Below are 18,146 nucleotides of genomic sequence, written 5' to 3'. Positions count from 1 at the left end.
ATTTATTTATTTTGGTGATGGTGGTACTGAGAATTGAATTCACGGATATTCTGTCTCCAAACTACACCCCCATCCCAATTATATTTTGTTTTGAAACAGGGTATCACTAGGTTGTTGAGAGTCTCACTACTTGTTGAAACTGTCCTTAAACCTATGGTCCACTTGTCTCAGCCTTCCAAGAAATTGGGATTATAAGTGTGAGTCACTACGCCCAGCTTTAAAGAAGTCTTTAAAAAATTCTTTAGACTTTAAAATTAGGTCTAGTTGAGGACCAAAATGTTATTTTGTGTATTATGGTCTCCTCAGATGTTTTTAATGAACAGCTGGTGTGGTAGTACATACCTCTAATTTCAATAGTTGGGAGGCTGAGAAAGGAGGTTTGCAGATTCATGACCAGTGTCAGGAAATTAGTGAGGCTTTCTGCAACTTAATGAGACTCTGTTTTAAAACAAAAAATAAAATAGGAGACATAGCTCAGAGGTACAGTGCTCCTGGGTTCAACCCCCAGTACCACAAAAGAAAAAAAAAATCAAAAACAAAAGTTCAGTAATAATTGTAAGCATTGTTATGGTCAGCTAAGGATGTTTATGCTGTAATAACAAATGCTCAAATCTCAGAAGCTTAAAAACAACAAATATTTATTTCCTGGTCTTATAGCATTGCTTGCATTGGTTAGCTGCAGCTCCATTTGATGATGTCTTCATTCTGGGACTCATGGGGCAGTAGACCCTACCTAGAGCATTGCCATTCTCAATGAAAGAAAATAAGGAATGTAGTAGAACACAAGTATGTCTAGTTTCAGTACTGCAGTAAATGCTGCCATTCGTGAAAGGGGAGAAATAGGGGGCAGGGCATAGCAGCCATGAAATCATACATGTTCTGAAATTCTTCATGAGGGCCTCTTGACCTAGGGTGAAGAAAATTCTTGATCAGTGAATCTTCCTGTTTCCAGGAGCGGCTCCTCAGAACATCTATAGGTCTTTGCTCTCCTTCTTTTTAAATTAACCTTGGCCACATTAGAAAAGGACATTGGGGAATATGTCCTCCTTTGAGTCTGTGCAGCTTCCTTAGGATCGGGTGGGGGCTGACTGGGTGATGTGTGCATGTATGTCTACAAAACATATGATGTATAAATACAGTGCACCAATAAAAAATTAAAAAAAAGAACCATCTAAGATCTTTTAATAACATTACCATGTTCATAAATTACTTTATGGTAGAATAAAGACAACTATATTTTTGAGGTTTTTAAATTATTATTATGCCGGGAGTGGTGGCGCACACTTGTAATCCCCACGCTTGGGAGGCGGAGACAGGAGGATCGCGCAGGTTCAAAGCCAGCCACGCGCGCTGGCTTAGGAGACCCTGTTTCCAAAAATGAAAATGTAAAAATAGGTCTGGGAGTGTAGCCCGGAGGTAGAAGGGCTTCCAGGAACCCCAGTACCACCAAAAAAAAATTATTATTATTTTTATTTTATTTATATGTGGAACATATAGAAAATGGTGTTCATTTAGATTGTGCTTTGTGCCCTTTCCCTGCACTCCATTCCCCTTCCCCTCTTCCAATAAAGAGTGTCCAGGTTAACTATGCTTTATTTATAAATTACACAAATTACACATATTTGGATGTAGCGCCTCCATTGAACAACCTCAGCTTTCTTCCTCTCCTCTCCTTCCATTCTAGCTTTGCTGAGATTTCCCCTCCATTATCTGGAGTCCCTCTGGGATTACCACTACTCCCTAGCTTGGGCATATTAGAGAAAACATATGTCCCTTCTCTTTCTGTGCTTGACTAATTTCACTTAACATAATGTTCTCCAGTTCCTTCCATCTTCTTGCAAATGCTACTATTTTATTCTTTATAGCTGAATAGAATTCCATTGTGTGTATGTCCCATAATCTTGCAATCCATTCATCTCTTGATGGAGATTTAGTTTGGTTCCATACTTTGGCTATTACAAATGTGCTGCTATGAACATGGGTATGCATATGTTAATGTAGTTTCAACCCCTTTGGAAAGATACCCAAGTAGTGGTATAGCCGGATCAAATGGTGGATCTATTCTCAGTTTTCTAAGGAATCTCCACACTGATCTCCATAGTGGCTTAACTACTTCGCACTCCCACCAACAGTGTAAAAGAGTTCCTCTTTCCCCACATCCTCACCAGCATTTGTTGTTTGATTTCTTTATGTTTGCCACTTTTATTTTTTTCTCCATCAATTTTGAATAATAGTTTTTCTGGATATAGCAGTTTTGGTTGGAAGTTGTTTTCTTCTAGGGTCTGGATCACATCATACCAGTCACTCCTAGCATTCATGACTTGGGTTGTATAGTCTGGGGTGATTATTGTTTTGCCTCTATAAGTCACCCAACCTTTTGTTCTCACTGCTTTAAGATTCTTTCCTTGACATCTATGTTGGTCATTTTGATTATTATATGGCATGGGGATGTTCTTCTTTGATCTTGTCTCAATGGTGTTCTGTATGTCTCCTGAATGTGAAGATCCAAGTCTCTTTCCATATTTGGAAAATTCTCTGAAATTATTTGAAAAGATTATGGATGCCTTTGGTCTGTACCTCTATCCTTTCTTCAATGCCTTTTATCCATAAGTTAGGACACTTCATATTGTCCCATAGTTGTTGGATGTTTAGGTTTTGTTGCTGTAATGACTTCTGTATGCTACTGACTGTGTTTTCAGTTTTGAATGAACTGTCTTCTAACTTTCCATTTCATCTAATCTTCCAGAATTTCTTTCTATTGCTGTCTTCATTTCATTTATTGACTCTTATTTCATTCCAGACCTTTTTCTGATTCTTAGTGTCTCTATTTCCTCTTTCATTTTCTGTGGATTTGTTTTAAAGCCTTTCATCATATTGTAGATCAAGATTCTGAACTCCCCTTCTTGCATTTTTTGTAGGTCAGTATTCGTGATTTCTGTTGTCTCTTCATTATTCCTGGTTCTCATATTTTCAAGGTTCTCAGGCCTGTTTTATTGATGTCTACTCATAGTTTGTGAGTATTATGTCCAATCCAATCTTAGTATTAGGAATTTAGAAGTGTCAGCAGTTCAGCAGTACTTTTTCCAATGGTGAGGTAGTGACAGTTGAGTGATGGGAGAGGAGCCAGCGTGATGGGTACAGCAGTCGGGTTAGGTAGAGGATATGTTTAGGTTGAGTAAGAATTTAAGTATAATAAGGTAATATCTTGTTGAGAATGAGAGAGAGTTAAATAGTAGGACTCTTGTAGTTAGTAGAGTAAGTATGGAGATATGAAATAGTTTGAATATTAAACAAGGAGATATAGTATGGGAAAAAGCTTTGAGGGAAGAGAGTAGATAGGTTAGAATGGGGAAGTTTGTAAGAGGGATGGGGGAAGGAGCAAACAAACAAAAATAAAGTATCAACACAAGATACAAAAGCTAACTATTATATAATTAAAGAAAAAATCAACCGAAAGAGGAAAAAGAAAAAAGAAAAAATAGAGTAAGAAAGAGGAAAAAAGGACAAGAATAAAATAAAATAAAAAGAAATAGCGACTATGTGAGACCAGAAAACAAAGCAAACTGTCAAACATATTTAAAAAACCAAATAAAAGGGAAAGAAAGAAGGAGGAAAAAAGAACAATAAAAAAAAAACCAGTCCTACCTACTAATTTACCAATATGGGGTCAGGTCCATACAATATCTGAATGTCCGATTGCTGTGGTGGCTTTTGGAGAATAATCCAATGTCTCTTAATTTGCTCTATACTCTATTGTAAGCTTCTTAAGCCACTCTCCGGGTGTTTGGACCACTTTCTTGTCTTTGAAAGCTTTGGGTTTAGGTGTCAGGGCATCTGGTGTCACTGTTAATAAATTCTGTACAAGCCCCAGGTTCTGTGTATTTCCAGTCTTTAGTCAGCACCTCTGCATTCTCCACCCTGGACTCAGGCCTATGCTTCCCTACCACAGGGGTTGAAGGTGTCCAAAGTAGTCTTGGAACCTCCCCCTGAGGCCCTGTGCAGGCATTGTGCCTTGAGAATTTTTCCTGTGTCTCTGGAAATTCTAACTGGGCTGGCCCATGGTTGTCCCAAGGTGCACCCTGGGGAAAGGTGCTGTAGGGTCCCGGGGCACACACAATTACTGCCAGAGTTCTGCTGAATCCCAGGCCGCAGACTGGGTGCACGGCTATTGCTGGTCCTGGGGCGCGGGTGGGCGCAGACACCTAGTGCCTGGCCCAGGGCTTGGGCAGGATGTACAGGGCTAGGGCAAGACCCAGGACGTGGGCTGGGCACTCTAGACTAGCGCTGGGTGTCGGGGCATGGGGCGGACACAGATAGCTAGTGGTGTGTCTCAGGGCATGGAGTGAGTGCAAACAGCTAGCACTGGGTCTGGGGACACAGGCGGGACACAGAGGCTAGCACTGGTCTCAGGCTCAGGCAGGGCACAGGAGGGTAGCACTAGGTCCCAGGGCATAGGCCAGGCATACACGGCTAGTGCTGAACCCAGAGCACGGGTGGGCTGCACATAGGTAGCGCCATCCTGGGGAGTGGGCAGGGCCTGTGAGATTAGTGCCAGGGCTCAGGCAGGGCAGGGCGCATAGGCTAGGTGCACAAAGTGAGCGCCAGGTCTAGGGGTTTGGGTGGCACAGACAAGTAGCACAGGTCCTGGGGTGTGGGCAGGGCACACGAGGATAGCTCTGCGTCCTGGGGTGGGGGACAAGTGCCCAGGGCTAGCGCCAGACCTGGGGCACATGGTAAGACCTGCAGCTTCTCTGAATGTACTCGGATACCTGGCTTTCTTGATCCTGGTGTCTGGAGGACTCACTGTGCCACTGTGGTCCCACCTTTGCTGAGCACATGGGCTTCTGGCTTGGGTGCCACTGGCTGCTTAAGATGTTGGAGCTCTATGTCCGTTTTCAGACTCTTGAGTTATTTTGCCATGTTGGTGTCAGCTAGGTCCAGAAATTGTGGTTTGGGCCGGCAACCTGTGCTGGTGCGGATGGCCTGGCTGTGTCTGTAGCAGATTCAATGCTCAAATTTTTTTTTTTTAAATTGTTTTGCAGTGGATCTCGCAGTTCAGAGTTTCTGGATTCCTTCCGCCGAGGTTCCTGAATCTGTTTTGGTTCCTGAGATATATTTATTTTGTTGGTTAAGACTCTGCTTTCTCAGTAGTTGAGCTTTATTTATTTCAGCCACTGAGAAGTGCTGTGTCCTGAAGTCGCCATTTTGAATCCCCCCAAGATCCTCAAGACAACTATATTAAAGCTTATAAAGTGAGTAATTTTTAATGTTTTAAAATTAAGTTAAGCAATTTTATGCAATTACTAATGTACTAACTTCTTAAAAATTATAGCAATTAAAGAAACTATTTCGCCGGGCGTGGTGGTGCACGCTTGTAATCTCCATGCTTGGGAGGCCGAGACAGGAGGATTACATGGATTTGAAGCCAGCCTCAGCTACTTAGTGAGGCTTTCAGCACCTTAGTGAGACCCTGTTTCCAAATAAAATATAAAAAAAGGTCTGGGAGTATAGCCTGGAGGTAGAAAGCCTCTGGGTTCCACCCCCAGTACCACACACACAAAAAGAAACTATTTCCACTGTCTTTTATAAAGTGCATAAATAACTTGCATAACTTTTTATAAAGTGCATAAATAACTTGCATAAATAACTTAAAGTGCATAAATAAAACAAGTTCTTTGAGCAAGGTGATTTTTTTCTTTTCAGAATTCTAGTAGACATTCTTGAAGTGAGAGTCAAATCCACTTATAGCTAGTATTCATTCAAATTTACCAATGTATCTAAAATGAAGGGGGGTTCAAAATGTAGAACAATGCAAAATGTTCAAAATGCAGAGGAAATCAAAGGCTAGATCTTACAGAGCCCAACAGGTTCTCTAGCACAAAAGAGAAGCAAGGAAACTTGCTTTGAATTTGCATTTTATAGAGATTTGCAAACTGGATTGCATTTTATAGAGATGACTATGGCTGCAATGTGAGGAATGACTTGCAAGGGGCCCGGCATTGTGTGAATTGGAAGGCTATTATCATAGTTCAGGGAAGAGAAAATTATAAGTAAATCACAGCCTAGTCTAAAGTACAGGGAAGGTGAACAGATTTGCGAACCATTTAGATAAGTAAGTTTGAGTGATAGGTTGGTTATGGGGAGTATATTAGTTATTTAGTGCTATGTAAAAATTTTTATCCAAAATCTTAGCAGTTTATAATAAATATTTATCTCAGTTTATCTGTTTGTCACTGACTAACATCAGTCATAATCAAATACTCAAGCACGTGGTCACAAGTATATTTGACTGCAAAGGATTAGGATTCACTTTCAAGTCTACTGGTGGGGCTGTTGGCAGGGCTCATGTCCTCATTGACTACTGGCTGGAGACATGAGTTCTTTGACATGTGGGCATCTACATGGGACATTTGGCCTCAGAGTGGAGGGAGAGGAGGAAGATGGGGGAGGGGGAAATAAAATGAAAAACGAAACAAGGGAGTGAAAGAGAGCAAGCAAGAAGTCATAGTTCTTTTTTTGTAACCTAGTCTTGGAAAAAACATCCTGTATTTTTGTCATCTTGTATTCATTAGAAGTGAGTCTATGTTTATGAAAAATTTGTAAAAGTAAGAGATTTTAAAGTCCATTTTTAAAAATGGGATCCCAGAATTTATAAGCTTTAGGTATCACAATATTTGTATACATGTTCTCTCTCATCTATGAGGAGCATTTATCAATTCATTCATTTAACATAAAGTCCCTAGGAACACAAAATGTTACAGATTCTATGCTGAGAGGCTGGTCTTTCATTTAAGTCCTCAGCTTTCATGTAACATATATTAGTGAGATGAAAAGGATAGTGAATAAGCAAATAATTGCAATTTATAATAAATGCTATGAGTGCAGTGAAAATGATTAAGTGATAAGGAATAAGGAAAGTATATTAGTTTTCTATACTAGAATACTTTTTTTCCTGTCTGTTGTAACAAGTTTACCACAAACAGAATGAATTTAAACAACAGGGATTTATTCTCTCATAATTCTGAAGGCCAGAGGTCCAAAATCAAGGTATCACCAGGACACATTCCCTCTGGAGGTTTTAGAGGAAAACCCATTTTTTGCCTCTTCAAACTTCTGGTGGTAGTTGTCATCCCATGACTTGTGGCTACATCTCTCCAACTGTCTGCCCCATGGCACAGGCACTCCGTCCGTGTGTTTTCAAATCTCCATTATAATTTTTAGAGAAGAAAATTATGCAATATTATTCTCCAAGTTTTCATTAAAAATCCAGCCTAATTATAAAGTGTGGTTAGAACATTAGATAAATTCTTAAATACTTTTCCACTCCTTTGATAATAAGACTACTTTTTTAAGGTTTTACCACCAAAAATCCTATTTGTGATTAGAAACTATTTGAAATATGGACTTATATTACCTAACTGTAATGTTTCATCTCCCACATTTATTTTTTTATTTTTTTGGTGGTACTGGGGTTCCTGGAAGCCCTTCCACCTCCGGGCTACACTCCCAGACCTATTTTTATATTTTTTTTATTTGGAAACAGGGTCTCCTAAGCCAGCACACGCAGCTGGCTTCGAACCTGCGCGATCCTCCTGTCTCTGCCTCCCAAGCAGGGTGGGGGGGGGATTACAAGCGTGCGCCACCACGCCCGGCCATCTCCCACATTTAAACAAATAGATATAAAGAGATCAACACACACACACACACACACACACACACACACACACACACACACATCATTAGAGTCACAAATGGGAAAGATAACACAAAAGGCCACACATACCAGAAGACAGGACCACTGTAAGCGAGTTGAGAAGTTCCTTACCATATAGGAAATAAGGGAGCAGGAGGCATTGCGATATTGGTGAGATTTGGAAGGATATAAAAGGCCAAGGTTTGGAGAAAAGGCCCATTTTGGACCACGTCTTTCATTAAATCAACAAATATGAAGGTATAAAATATCTACCATGTGCCAGGCACTAATCTACAGATGGAATATGGTGGTATACACTGAAAAGTACTTTTAATAATTGAAGACAGATAATATATGTAGTGATTAATTAAGATACTCATAAAAGATAGAAACAAAATTTTAAAAAGTCAAAATGACCTGATTATTATTAACTTGTATCTGATTATTATTAACTTAGCCATGGATACAGCATCAGACAAATGGTTCCAGCCAGTGCTGTCATTTACTAGCAATATGACCTTGGTGAGCTATTTTATTTTTTATTTTTTGCGGGTCTGGGGATAGAACCCAGGGACATTCAACCTCCGAGCTACACCCTCTCCCCTATTTTTTATTATTTATTTTTGAAACAGAGTCTCACTAAGTTGCAGAGAGCCTCACTAAATACCTGAGGCTGTCCAGGAACTGAAATCTTCCTGTCTCAGCCTCCCGAATGCTGAGATTACAAGCATGTGCCACCACACCCGGCTTGGTGAACTATTTAACCTCACAGCCCAATACTGTAAATAATATCTTCCATGCAGGAGTGATTTTGATCTAGAAATTAAATGCAGTAACCGAATAGTTACATTTAAGAGGGTGCTTGTCTCAGTTTAAGTTATTTTGGGAGAAACAAAAGCAAAATAAAAAAAAAACTTCGGTTTCTGAAGTGATCTTGAGTAAGCATTCCCACTTCCTATGTTCTTCTCAAACAATGAAAGGGACCTAAACGATGCCCCAAGGAAGCCAAGTTTGGGAACCTATTAACCCAAGGCCATCTGAGGATTTCAAGATTCTATGACACTATATCCTCCCGCAACTTATCAAGTTATTAGTGTTTACATTAAGAAGAAACCAAGTCCACATGTCTGGTACCCTGGAAGAGTTCAGTAGTTGAGGTCTCTGAATGAATGCTAGATTTCAGCTTTCTTAGGTGACACAAGCCAGTATCAAAGGAGAACACGGTCACAGGTAGCACAGTCCACCAGTTTTTTTGTTCCTTGGTTGCCGGGGCAACGCTTCCCAAGCGCTGCCTCATAGGCAGGTCGGGCCTCAGCCTGGAGAGGGAAATGCGCAGGCGCCTCCCAAGAGCCAATGAGCGCGAAGCGCTGGCCCGCTTTCTCTGGGCGTCGGGGCGGGGCCTCGGCAGCGCGCCTCCGGCGCCGCGAGCGGTTGGAAGCGCTGTTGGTGCCGTCAGGTAGTTACCACAGCGGTTCCCCCGAGAGTTCGCCACACCCGGGTGCCCCTGCGGAGGCAGGCCGCCATGGTGCGGGGCCGAGGCTCGAGGTGCACCTGACCCAGGGCAAGGGGTGAGAAGAACCTGACTCGAGCCTTTCCCCGAGCGCCGGCTCTGGAGGACCTGAGCTCTGCGCCGTCCCCAGCCCCGGGGCCTGGCGGGAATGTTCAAAAATGAGTACCAGGTAACCTGCAGCGGCTCTCCAAACTGTAGCTTTCTCCTCTTGGGTGAGGTGGGTGATCCGGGTGAAGATAAACCCCTCCTCCTCTTCCCGTCCCAATATTAGCACGTTTTTTTTTTTTTTTTTTCCCTCTCTGTAAAAAGGAATTGTGGATGAGTGGTAGTCATCCCTCTCCCAAAATAAAGCCACCAGCATCTTCGTTTATGTGTTGGCTTTTGTTCATTCTCCAGCTCAGTGCTTCTCAAAGTGTATGAAATTGTGATTCTGATTAAAACCCTACAAGAACGCCTGAATCAGAATCTTTTTAGGTCAGGGTCCAGAAATTGTTTTCCACAAGCGCCTTGCTACTTAATATTGATGCATCCTGGTATCTGAGAAGGAAATTTGAAGTATAAATGAATAAGCACTTTGTATATGTGCTGTTTTCTTTTTCCAAAACGGGCTCAGTGAATCCCAAGCATTGGAGTGCATAAGGATCATTTGGGGGTACTTGTTAAAGTGCAAATGACCTGATTCTTCCTCCGGGCCCAGTGATTAGAGTCTTTGTAGATGGGGGTGAGGCCTTTCTAATAACTCTCAAGTGATTCAGATGCACATAGTTCAAGGATTACACTTTGAAGAACCTTACTTCTGGGATTCCTCAGTCACCATGAGTATCCTAAGAGTGTCTTCATACATGGCCTGCTCTCCTTAACTCAGTAGGCATTTTCTTTTCTGCTTTTGCTTGGCCCCAGCCTCCTGCTTTGTCCTCTTCACCTCTACACTCTCTATTTATAGTTTGTGTACTATCCTGTCCTGCTGTTTGGATCTTTCCCACTGCTTCAATAGTGCTCCCCTTGTCTCAACTTCTTCTAATTCTACCTTTTTCACCATACGCTACCTGTCCTCGGGTATGCTGAAGTTCTCTTTCTTCTGTCCCATTTGTTATCATTAAATGGGTTAGAATAAATTTAGAGAGTTTGTCTTCTTTCATGTAGGTAAAGTATATTTTTACAAAGAAGCATGTGCCCCACAGTGGGAAACTTGGAAAACACAAGAAAGCAAAAGGAAGCAAGGAGAAATTTTGCAGTTTCACTGAGTGAATTCAAGGAGTTATCAAAAGACTTCAGCTGTAGAATGCCACTGGGTTCCATCCCCAGTATCATAATAAATAAACTCTCAGCTATCTCAAATTTAAAATTTATAGTGAAATCTGTTAAGTCTTCAGAAACTCTAGTAATGTTTTCCCATATACAGCTTTGTACATAACACTGCCTAGGGGAGAAGAAATTAAAATATGTCATCAAGTGATTATGTGTTCAAACTTAGAAGTGAAAATATCTTTATATTATTGAGGAAAATTAAAAGCTGGAAATTCTTTATAAAAAAGTATAAGCAGCACATGAAAAACTAATTCAAACTATACTTAATTTTATATATGAAAACAGCATCATTTGAATTTTTTTCTTCATTAAGTCTTCCCTTTCACCTCCCCACATCACTCTCCAAATCCCTTTCCAGTATTCTTCCCACATTTATCTGTAAGTATCAACACCAATGAGGTAAAGGAGTGGGATGGGATCTGGAGGGAAAAATCAAGTGCAATGTACATGTATGTTTCTGTCATGCTGAATATCATTATGATATATAATTACAATGCACCAATAAAAACATAAATCTTAATTTTTGTAATGTTTTCTCTGAGATAATTTAATTCCTCTTTTTATAACAAAAGTGTGGACCTTTAGTAATATCTTTAGCATTTTTAATAACTATGTCTAATTTTTTAGTTTTACAACATAAACCAAATAACCTGTCTATAGAAATGCTTCTCTTTTGCTGGGTGTGGTGGTACATGCAATCCCAGTATATGAGAGGCTGATACAAGGAGGATCACAGGTTTGCAGCCAGCCTCAGCAACTTAGTGAGGTCCTCTGCAAGTTAATGAGACCCTTTTCTAAAATAAAAAATAAAATAATACTGGGAGTATAGCTCAGAGGTAAAATGCCCCTGGGTTCAATCCCCAGTATGAGGAAAAAAAAAAAAAGAAAGAAAGAAAGAAAAGAAATTCTCTTTCTTGTACAGATTATTCTTTTGTTTATATACATCTCCAAATTTATTTGCATTAATAAATAAAAACCTCTTAAGGGATCCTCAAAATAAGACTCTTGCCTGAATCAGATCTCTCAGGCCTTCTTATTGACCAGTACTAAACTAATTTTCTATTGTTTTGAATAATCTCTGATGGCATTATTGAGCTCTTCTATATGCTTGACAGTTATATAATCTAAGTAACTCCAGGGTCAGATAGTTAAAAAAAAAAAAAAAAAAAAAAAAGTAGTGTTGGAGCCCTGGTCAGTATGACTAGAAAGCTTGTATTCACAGATAATTGTCAGAATATATTGGTTCAAGAATTGAGTTTATACCCTGTTAAATCAGGGTTGCATAGAATATTTTGCAAGCATGACAAGAACATGTCAAGTAAATGAGCTCCACATTAACATTTGTATGGCATAATTCATCATGCTTTAAGAATAAGTTCCTTAAACCATTAATCCAAGGTGACCCAAATCAGAAGGGTTATGGGTTAGATATAAGAGAGGTATAACACAAAAAATGAATAATAACAGGAACAACATTTCCTCTCAGGTCTATTTAACTGACAGATGCTTGAAACACTGTTTTTAGACTATGAGGCAGATACTATTTCCTCCTTAGGTTTGTATTTCACTTTAAACATCTTGTTTTTCTTTTTTAGGGAGGTGCATTTGTTGAAATCTTTAGTGCTCAGGGAAAAAATCCTGGAGCAAACTGGAAGATCCTTGGCAGTCCATCTGTGATTTGGAAAGTAAGTGTTAGAAATTAGAGCCTCATAAATCCTGGGAAGAAATGTTAACAGAGGTTAAGGAAAAAAAGGCATAAGATTTGAGAACGATTTTTTCTATTCTTTACTCCAAAGCCTTTTCATGATGATGTAGCTTCAGCTATCCTAGACCTCACCATTCAGTTGCCGAGACCTTGGCACATATGATTCATACCCTCTTTTATTCCTGATTCTACTATATGTATTTTTTATTGACCAGTAAGGAAAATTTCTCTAAGCCCTGAACTCATTAGTTTATTTATTTATTTTCATCTTTTTTTTTGCGGGGGGGCATCGAACCCAGGGGCATTCTACCTCCCCAATTCTGTTTTTTATTCTTTATTTTCAAACAAGGTCTCACTAAGTTGTGGAAGCCCTCACTAAGTACCTGAGGCTGGCCACAAACCTGCAATCCTCCTGTCTCAGCTTTCTAGGTTCTGGGATTACAAGTGTGCACCACCATGCCTGGCTCTTGTTTTCATATTTATGACCTTTTTCCCTCTACTGCAGCATTCATGCCCATTGTTGCTCTCTAGACCTTCTTACCACAAACTGCAGGACCTTAGAAGTTACTGAGACACTGAGATGTCCCTCTTTGACACCAATCTTTGATTCTTATTATTTTTATTTGTGGTACTTAGAATTAAACCCAGGGCCACATACATGCTAGGCAAGTACTCTAGCACATACATCCTTGTTCCTTATTTTTTACTTTAAGACAGGGTCTAGCTAAGTTTCCCACCCTATTCTCCTGCCCCTTCCTCCTGAGTGGCCCAATTTTTGGTTCTTAAGATCACTTATTTAAGTATTCTCACTGTTTATTCTTCAGTCTAGTTGGGACCTGCATACCTTTCTTCTTTCTCCTTGTGCACATATGATTTTATATATATTCTTTTTTTCTGTTTTTACTTCCGTTTCTCTCCAGCCCAGAAACCAAGGGTTTTCAGTTACTTTCCAGTGAAAATTTTGAACATCGTTGCTCCTTGTCCTTTCTTCATACCTATGTAACCAGTCTTGTCTTGTCTTTGCCTTCATCTGGGCTCCTCAGTTCCTTTGGAGAAAACATTTACAGCCTTACCAATCGATAATAGCATACATGTAACCTGAACAGCCCAGAAAGTTATCCTGTTATGTTTTCTTGGTCTCCAAACTGATTGTTTCTCCATTATATTCAGGTTCCCAACCATCCAACACACTACTCTTGTTCCCCAGCCTATACCCTGGAAATGCCCTCTTTTACTCACCGCAAGACCTCCTTCACTTCACAGGGAAAACTAGAGCCATAGGGCAGAAGCTATCTCAGCTTGTAGCCACCAGATCTAAAAACCTGTATCCACCTCTATTCTTCTTTTATTCTCTCCAGTATAACCATGAGAATAATGACTTTGTAGTCTCTCCAGTATAACCATGAGAATAATGACTTTGTAGGTGGCATAGCTCTTTTCCCATTCTGTAGGCTCTGTCTTTAAACTCTTGATTATTTTCTTTCCTGCACAGAAGCTTTGTTAGTTTGATACCATCCCATTTATTGATTCTTAGTTTTACTTTCTGGGGCTTGGGAGTTTTACTGAGAAAGCCTCTACCAATGTCTATGTGTTAAACAGTTGGCCTATGTTTTCTCCTAGTAATTGCAAAGTTTATAGTCTAATTTTTATATCTTTGATCCATCTTGAGTTGACTTTTTTGTGTAGGGCAAGAGATAGGAATATAATTTCATTGTTCTACAAGTGGATTTCCAATTATTCTAGCACCATTTGTTAAAAAGGCTCTCTTTTCCACAGTGTATGTTTTTAGCTTTTTTCAAAATAATTTGACAATAAGTGTAAGGCTTTGTCTATGTATCTTCTATTTCATTGGTCTATGTGTCTATTTTTGAACCAGAACCATGCTGTTTTTGTTACTATGGCTTTGTACTATAATTTGAAATCAGGTATTATGCCATCAGTGGGTTCTTATTGCTCAGAATTGCTTTCGCTATTCTGATATTTTGTTCTTGCATATAAATTTTATTATTTATCTTGTAACAGGGTCTAACTAAGTTGGGGAGGGCCTCACTAAGTAGCTGAGGGCTGACCATGAACCTGCAATCCTCCTGTTTTAGCCTCCCAAATACTGGGATTACAAGCCTGTGTCACCATGCTTGGCATGTCATTGATAGAGGCTAAAGTTGTAGATAGTTTTTCTCTGGATCATTTTTGTTTGTTTGTTTTTTAGTTTTTTTAAAATTTTTTAATTGGTGTATTGTAGTCATACATCTTAATAGGGTACAAGATGATTGAGGCATACATGCACACATCACTCATAATGCTGCTGTTATTAGAGTGCTTGCTCTTTGTTAGGCACAGCATTAAGCATTTACATATGTTATCTAAACAATAACCTTGTGAGTTACTCTATTGTATCCCCTGTGTTAGGTAAGAAGCTTGGGGAGGATAGGCTCAAACTCACACAGCCATTGTTATGAATGTGAGATAGCCTGCACTCTGAGAATATGTAGCAGGGAGATCAGGAGGTGCTTTCCTCAGGAAATGACATTTGAGTTCAAGGAGCCAGCTGCACAGAGTAGAGCTGGTGTGTAGAAGAGAATTCCAGGCTAAGGGATAGCATCTGCAGAGCTCTTGTATCAGGAGAGAGTGAAAGAAGGTGCTAAGGCTGAGGTGAAGAGCTGAGGGAAGGGGTGAGGTGGGAACCAGAATATGAAGTGGTTGATGACAGTGTCAAATATAGTAGCAAGTTATTGAAAGAGCTTAAAAATATGCCCAACTTGTGCGTGCATAGAATAAATAACATACTTGGTGTATGTATGTTTATTTCAAATACATAGAGATGTTAGTGATGGCACTGTCATGCTTGTAATCCTAGTACTGGGGAGGCTAAGACACTTGGGAGGCTGAGATGCAAGGATTGTAACCAAGAGGACCCTGTTTAAATAACAACAAAAAAATTAAAAGGGCTGAGAGTATAGCTTGAAGGTAGAATGCCTCTGAGTTCAGTCCCCAGACACACACACACACACACACACACACACACACACAAGATAATAATAATAAAATGAAGACTATGCTAAACTTGTGCATACATGGAATAATATACTTGGTGCATGTACGTTTATTTCAAATACACAGAGGTGCTAGTGTGATGGATATAATACAAATTTATTTAGTTGTTACTTAATTCTTGGCTGCTGTTAGTTGCAATGAATTTATTAAAAAATGCAAAAAAGAGCCGGGTGTGGTGGTGCACGCTTGTAATCCCAGCATTTGGGAGGCTGAGACTGGAGGATCGTGGTTCGCGGACAGCCTCAGCTACTTAGTAAGGCCCTCTACAACTCAATGAGACCCGGTTTCAAAATAAAGAATAAAAAATAGGGCAGGGGGTGTAGCTCAGAGGTCAAATGCCCCTGGGTTCCATCCCTAGACCCGCAAAAAAAAAAAAAAAAAAAAAAAAGACAAAAAAGAAAAAAGTCTTAAGTGTCATGTGAAAGAATTAGATTATCTATGATCTATTCCAATGTGAAAGGAAGTGCTGAGGGATTGAAAATTAGCTCCAATATAAAAAATAACCATTTGATAAAAATTGGACTCTTACATATAATAGATTTTTCATTTCCATATTTTTTCCTGATTTTCCTACCTTAGCTTTTTAGTTAATCTTAAATGCATTTTAATTCATATTGATTTAAAGTAAATGATATATTTTTATAGTTACAGCAGGTATAAAGTAATACAGTGATTAATTCTATTTTAATTATGGCCTGAAACCAAAGAAATTTCAGACTGGATACAACATAGATTAGATTGCTTATTGTGCCATGGCAGGGAAAGATATATAGCTCTCAGATGTTAGATAGAAATACATAGACTGAAAGGGAAGCGAGACAGCTAAACTCAGGAAACTAACTTAGTGATTTGGGAATCTCGGAAGTTAGAGAATTTCTTATCATTTAGAGGAAGGATATCTGATGTAATAGTGGATTTGCCAAGTGGTGTAGTGTGGCTTTTATATCCCAGTTCCCAGCATGTCTCAGGATAAGAGTATCATCAAGGCCTAAGCCTACTTTTAAGTCATTTGAAATGGGACTTTCCCCTGTTGTTTTGCAGTTCCAATATTAAAGAAAAAGCCAAATAAAATGTTTAATTACCACTGTTTTCATTTTGTTCTTTAGGAGTTTGATAAAGAAGTTAAAAGTTTTGTGTTTGTCCTGGAAGGCAGCAGCCAAAGAAACAAAATTCAATTACCAAAGGAGAATAAGCAAATCCGTAAGTAAAATTTTTAATATTGAAATAACATTTGGTAAATTTATTCTTTTATGTTTCATAAACAGGCATATTAGTATTATTTCTACTGGCATGCTTGTATGATTTGATGTGAAAGGATGTGATTTATTTTCTAATGTAGAAAGTAATTGTGCCAGGCATTCAGCTTTTTTTTTTTAATGTATTTTGCCCTACTATTAGAAATCTAGAGGTATTTTTAAAACCTAGAAGATTAGTACCTATTAATTATACAATAATAGTATGTATCGAACACTAGCTCTGTACAAGGGACTGAACATTTTATATTTATTAGTCCTTTAATTCCTCCTGATAGCTCTTATACAGATGAACAAACTGAGTTTGGTTTCTTATCAAGAAAGAAGGTAGTAGCTGGGTATGGTGGTGCATGCTTGTAATCCCAACATTTGAAAGGCTGAGACAGGAGGATTGCATTTCGTGGCCAGCCTCAGCTAATAATGAGGCCCTTTGCAACTTAGTGAGACCCTGTTTCAAAAATAAAGAATAAAAAATAGGGCTGGGGTGTAGTTCGGAGGTAGAATGCTCCTGGGTTCCATCCCCAATACTGTGGAAGAAAGAAAGAAAGAAGGAAGGAGTGAAGGAAAAAAGTTAAGGTTAAATTGTTTTCTTTATGCTTTTTCTTTTGTGGTACTAGGGATTGAACCCACCTCTAAGCTATACTTTCAGCCCCATTTTTTATTCTTTATTTTGAAATAGGGCTTCACTAAGTATCTGAGGCCGGCCATGAAACTGTCCTCCTTCTGTCTCAGCCTCTCAAGTACTGGGATTACAAGTGTGTACCACCATGCCTGGCTTGAGGCTAAGTTTTGAAGTAAGCTCAGGAGTTCCTAAAGGATGGAAAAATTTTATCAAAAATACTATGGAAGACATTATTTAGGAACATAACTCATGTATCTTTAGGAATTAATATAAATATATGTATAAATTTGTGATTTAACAAAAAGCCTAGAGTTGATATCTAATTATTCCATTTATTTTTATGTGGATCATATTGAAAATGGCATATATTCACACAGCGCTTGGTGCCCTCTTCCCCCCTCGCCGCTGCTTTCCCTTTCCCCCTCCCCAACAATAAGTATCCAGGTTGACCTTATATAATATTCTATATAATATTATAATATTATATAATATTCTAATGTAGCTCCTCCATTAATTAACCTCACCCTTCTTCCTTTCCTACCTTTCCTTTTAGCTTTGCTGAAGTTTCCTCTCCATTATCTGGAGTCCCTCTGGTATCCCTAATACTTCCTAGTTTAGGCATATTAGAGAAAACATATGTCCCTTCTCTTTCTGTGCTTGGCTGATCTCACTTCACATAATGTTCGTTAGGTCTTTCCATCTTCTTGCAAATGACATGATTATGGTCTTCTTTATTGCTGAGTAGAACTTTGTAAATTGGTATCAGCATTCTAAAGCAGAAGTAACCTTGAGAGACCACCTAAGTTTATGATCAGAATCCCAGTTACTAGCAGAAATGTTAAATTCAAAGCTCTGTCACCAGATTAGGCTATGAGAAAACAAATGTGATTTCAGAAATATATTTTATAAAGATAATTAATCAGATTTTCTATCAACTGTGTCCTATGTTTTAAATATAAATTTTAGGTGATACTTTAGTAAGTATAAGCATACTAATCTCT

The 18,146-nt window shown here is 39.1% G+C and overlaps 1 protein-coding gene across 1 annotated transcript in view; it reads left to right on the top strand.

Moving 5' to 3' along the window:
• Positions 1-9,351: 9,351 nt before the first annotated feature.
• The window catches only part of CFAP20DC (CFAP20 domain containing), a gene marked incomplete at both ends in the record, with an annotated part of 331,976 nt that continues 323,181 nt past the window's right edge, over positions 9,352-18,146 (top strand). The window contains 3 exons of the mRNA XM_080715044.1: positions 9,352-9,372; positions 12,107-12,196; positions 16,377-16,470. Of these exons, the coding sequence (XP_080571170.1) occupies positions 9,352-9,372; positions 12,107-12,196; positions 16,377-16,470 (205 nt within the window). The remainder of the gene's footprint in view (positions 9,373-12,106; positions 12,197-16,376; positions 16,471-18,146) is intronic.

Source organism: Muscardinus avellanarius (assembly GCF_963383645.1).
Source record: "Muscardinus avellanarius genome assembly, chromosome: 18".
Taxonomy (NCBI): Eukaryota; Metazoa; Chordata; class Mammalia; order Rodentia; family Gliridae; genus Muscardinus; species Muscardinus avellanarius.
Note: the sequence above shows the minus strand (reverse complement) of the source record. Positions and strands in the feature narration are given on the sequence as shown.